We start from the raw sequence: 4,437 nt of genomic DNA, 5'->3' as shown, positions 1-4,437 counted from the left end.
CTGTGACAAATGATGACAGGGACCTACAGCATTTCAGCTGCCACATGTGCACTGATCCTAAAACATGAATGCTACACCATGGTAGCTTGCCCCTCAGTGAGAGGCTCTCTTTTTACCACAGAGTAGAAGCATGCATATGGGCAGTTATAATGGAGATTGTGTCATAATTCCCCACTCTGTTACAGTAATTTTTTCACGTTTTTGTCTGAAGTATTTTGTCCAGCCTGCTTTGAAATGCTCTAAATGATCCACTGCCACTCTCCTTGGGAGACTGAAAAAAAAACAAGAAAACATCTGAAAACAGACAATAATGAGATTTACTGGAACAATTACAGTCTCTTTAGCTTCTTCTCAATTTTAATAGCCCTAATCACATCCAGTTTATCTCCATCATTATCTCTGCCTACATTATGTTCCACCCTGCTTAGTTATTGCTTATCAAAATGATATTGCATTATGTTGTATTGTGTTGCATTTAGCTCTTTACTCCTACGTTATAAGTCAGTCCATTCAGCCTCATGAATATTTCTTTCCTATCTCTGATGTCTTTCCTTCTCTTGAAATCATACTAGTGAACAATATCTTGCCTCCTGTTTGCAGATATAGATCATACCGTGAAAATTAAAGTAAATTAGTATAATAGAAATAAAACACCCCCTCAATGAAATAGTTTAGTATTTTTCATGTTTCTAATTCATGTCAAACATGAAGTTAGCATCAAATTAAGCAGCAATCAAAGGGATTTTTAATCCAACCTTTATTTCAAGGTTCACATAAATAATTAGGTTGATAGCCGAGATCAGTTCTCTCTCCCACATTACCCTATATATTAAGCCTTTTTAACATGTAAGTAATTCCTTGACCCTTACATTTGTTACTGAGCTCTGAATAAAGCCTGAAACTGATGGCTTGTTTAAACCTGTTAATATCTGACCAACTGTGTTAGATAAAAGAGATTCTTAGTATAGCATTAACTTTGAGAGATAATGGAAAAAAAGATTATTTCCTTTATAGTTCTTATATCTCCCAGCATGTAGTACTGCCTGAGTAATCACTGATGAGTTTGATTTTAGGTGACTTTGACTTTAGATACCAGATGCAATGAGCTGTATACCTGTACTCAAATGCAGAGAGGTGGGTACAGCCAGCCAGTTGCATAATAGTGGTTGAGTAGCAGCTCTAATTTACTCTGCATGTGTAAGATACTTCAGTGACCTTATACTAGTTGAGTATCAATTGAAGCAGAGCTTGTATAGCTGAAAATAGATCAGGAGGACTGGAAAATCCTGTGCAGTGTTCTCTTTTCTGATAAGGAGAAAGGAGAAAACATGTCACACTTTAGTCTCTTAGGACTGTCATCTAAAATGACTTTTATCTTATTTTTTGATTCAAGTAATATCACAGAGAAAAATGTGTTCTAGTGGGGAAAAAAATCACAATATATAATAGCTAATGATCTGTCAGTCACCAAAGGTGAAGAGTACAGCACAATCAACCACAAATAAAAATACTAATTTGAGACCACAGGCAAGCTTGCATTTTAAAAACGAGACTGAAACTTTGACCAAAAAATTGGAATGTGGGCAAGTGATGGACATAATGTGTTCATTCCATTGTAGCTTCTTGCAGACTTAAAACAGTTATCTTTTAATCTTCATAGAGTGGGCAAACACTGACAACATTATTATTTTTAGAGAATGAAGTAAAATGAGTTATACTAAATTTCAATATTCTGTTTTGGTGTTTTTCTAAAGCCAGCGATTCTCATGCACAAAGGCAAGAACAGTCTTCAGATGAACTTTCTTCCACAGAAAATGCCGATGATACAACATCAACAGAGCAAGAAGAATCTACTCTCACAAACAATTTAGCAGAGCAAGAGTTAAACCCTCCACATCCTGTTTTGATCAGCTAAGGTGTAATTCTTAAGGTGTTAAAATCCTAAAACAAACATTACAAAGTTATGGACATGATGAGTGTTTACAAAGCTAGAAATTCAAAACTGTATTGAATGGTTTTAATGATACACTTCATGGACTAACACCTCCTTTACTTACTTTGAGACAAATCAGCTGATCTTATTTATCTCTCATTAAAAAATGTGAGAATTTTAAGAAATCCAAACAAAGAATATATCCTGAAAAATTCCTTACACTGTGTAAGTAAATATATTGTATGGTCTTATTTTCAGCTAGAACAGAAAAAATGAGTAAATTCCAGCCATACTGAAATCAATGGCAAAGTTCCCACTGCCAAGATTTCACCCTAGGATCTAGTATTTTAATCAAACAGCATGCATCTTGCACAAATGTCATACCAGCACAGTTAAAGGGAGTAGGAATGCGAATAAAGAATCACATTCCTTACTGACATCGTATGCTAGCCAAAATCTTAATGTGGCATGTCCATACTGATATTTAGGTCAAACCTGAGGGTTGTCTTCAGTTAGCTTAAGCCAGAAGAATTTCCTTTCTCCCATCTAAAACTCGTTTTGTGACCATTGTACAATTTATTTCCTGTTTGAATGGCTCCCTTGTAGAATTTAGTTTGCTGTGTATTTGTCTTTCCCTCTGGACTTGACTTGGCTCTCATTATGACCAGTAGAGATGGGAAGAGGCCTGAAGAAGGTCTGAAAATCTAGAACAGGAAGTTGTGGGGCTCCTGCTTACTGACTTCCTGAGCTTGCAATCAGTAGTCCCCAGGTGTGCTCCAGACATGCTGAGGGCATTCACGCATAGCAGCAAGATTGGCTTTTGTCATTGATCCAAGTTCCAAGTTCAGGCTGGATGGCTGCCAGGGGTCATCAAAGGGGTTTCCATTGTCAGCATATTTGGGTTTCATGGCATTTCTAAGTTTGCCCCAAGTACCTGTGCTGACATACTTAGGTGTGCCAGAAAAATAATCCTTTGGCCAATCAAGCTTATTCCATTCAGAAAACTGGTTTCAACTGCATCAGCAAAATAAATCTTACTAGCATAAGTTGCTAGCATAAGCATATCTAACACCATAATGCAGTGTGCTGGGGAGGGAAAAAAGAGGTAGACCCAAGAAGAGCTGGCAAGCTGGGGCTTTAACGGACAGAGTGCGCAGGGCTAGCCAAGCACAGGGCAGAGTGGAGAAGGGTTGTTAAAGCATCTAAGGTGCCCCAACAGTCACAGTGGCTAAAGAATTGACTTGACATGACTTGAGCATAAGTTGTGATTCCAAGAGGAGGGTTTACCAGCAAACTCTTGTAAGTATGGACATGTTCTTGGACACACTCTTCAAAGCAAAAGACTGGAGGCCCAGCTACCAGCCTTTTGCTTTGAAATCATTGGGTAGTTGCCCAGGAGACACACAGCAGATAAGGAGTAGCTTCCTTACAAAAAAGACATGGAAGGGCCACAGTGGGCACTAGGGCTGTGCGAAGCTTCTGTCCCTGATTCGATTGGGCCCAATTCAGTGGCTGAATCTCTGAATCCGAATTGAATCTGTACCCTCTCAACTGATTCAGAAAGATTTGAAGATTCAGAAAGAGAGAGGGCTTTTAAATGTTTTTTTCTACGTACCTCTAGCTAGCAGGCAGCTCGTGAATGCTGCGAAGCTGGGGCACATAGAGCGTCCCACAGAAGCATGGGGAGCTCCCCAGCACACTCGGCAGCAGACCTGGAAATGGACCAGAAACACTTCCAGTCCACTTCCGGGTCTGCCAGGGAGCGTGCTGGGAGACTCCCCCAGACCCCTCTGGCTTGACAACTGGTACCTCCTGGGTCTGGGGGGGCACCCAGGGTCCCCCTGTGGCTGATTGCCGAGCTGGGGAGGCTGATGGCGCGCTCCCTGGCAGACCCGGAAGTGGACCAGAAGCACTTTTGGACCCGGAAGTGGACCAGAAGCACATTTCTGGATTCGCCACTGAGCACATGAAGGGCCCCCTGCACTCCTGTGGGACACTCCAATGTGCCCCAGCATCACAGCGATCATGAGCCATGCCTGCTACCTCAAGGTATGTACAGAAAACTTTTAAAGCTGTGTCTACGTCTGAATCGCTGATTCTCTGAATCAGCATCAAATCTTCAGATTCGGCTGAATCGAACTGGGGACAGCAATCCAAATCAATGAATCAAATCACTGTCCCTGATTTGAGCCAAACCCAAATTGAATAGGGCCCGCTTCGCACGCCCCTAGTGGGCACATCTGCACAATCTCCTTCCTGACTCCAGGACCACTGCCAGCAAACTATGTTTGCCCCTCCCATTTATTCCCACTTAGGCACATATGTTAAGTAACTGGGCAGAGAATACAGTTTGGGAGGTGTCCAAAGTGACTCGAAGAAACCCTGCATGCATGGTCTAGTGCCAACCTTAGGTGAGGCCAAGAGTTACATTGGGAAACAGTTCAAACTCTTTACTTTTCCTAAATCGTCAGTGTTTGGTGCAGTACTGAGTGGGCAGGGCTTAG

At 41.3% G+C, this 4,437-nt stretch overlaps 1 protein-coding gene across 1 annotated transcript in view; it reads left to right on the top strand.

Moving 5' to 3' along the window:
• SEL1L3 (SEL1L family member 3) overlaps positions 1-2,199 on the top strand; it is a 77,484-nt gene extending 75,285 nt beyond the window's left edge. The window contains exon 24 of the mRNA XM_019526566.1: positions 1,755-2,199. Coding sequence (XP_019382111.1) covers positions 1,755-1,915 — 161 coding nt within the window. The 3' untranslated portion in view covers positions 1,916-2,199. The remainder of the gene's footprint in view (positions 1-1,754) is intronic.
• Positions 2,200-4,437: the final 2,238 nt, after the last annotated feature.

Source organism: Gavialis gangeticus, unplaced genomic scaffold, assembly GCF_001723915.1.
Source record: "Gavialis gangeticus isolate Ggan-Ray unplaced genomic scaffold, GavGan_comp1, whole genome shotgun sequence".
Taxonomy (NCBI): Eukaryota; Metazoa; Chordata; order Crocodylia; family Gavialidae; genus Gavialis; species Gavialis gangeticus.
Note: the sequence above shows the minus strand (reverse complement) of the source record. Positions and strands in the feature narration are given on the sequence as shown.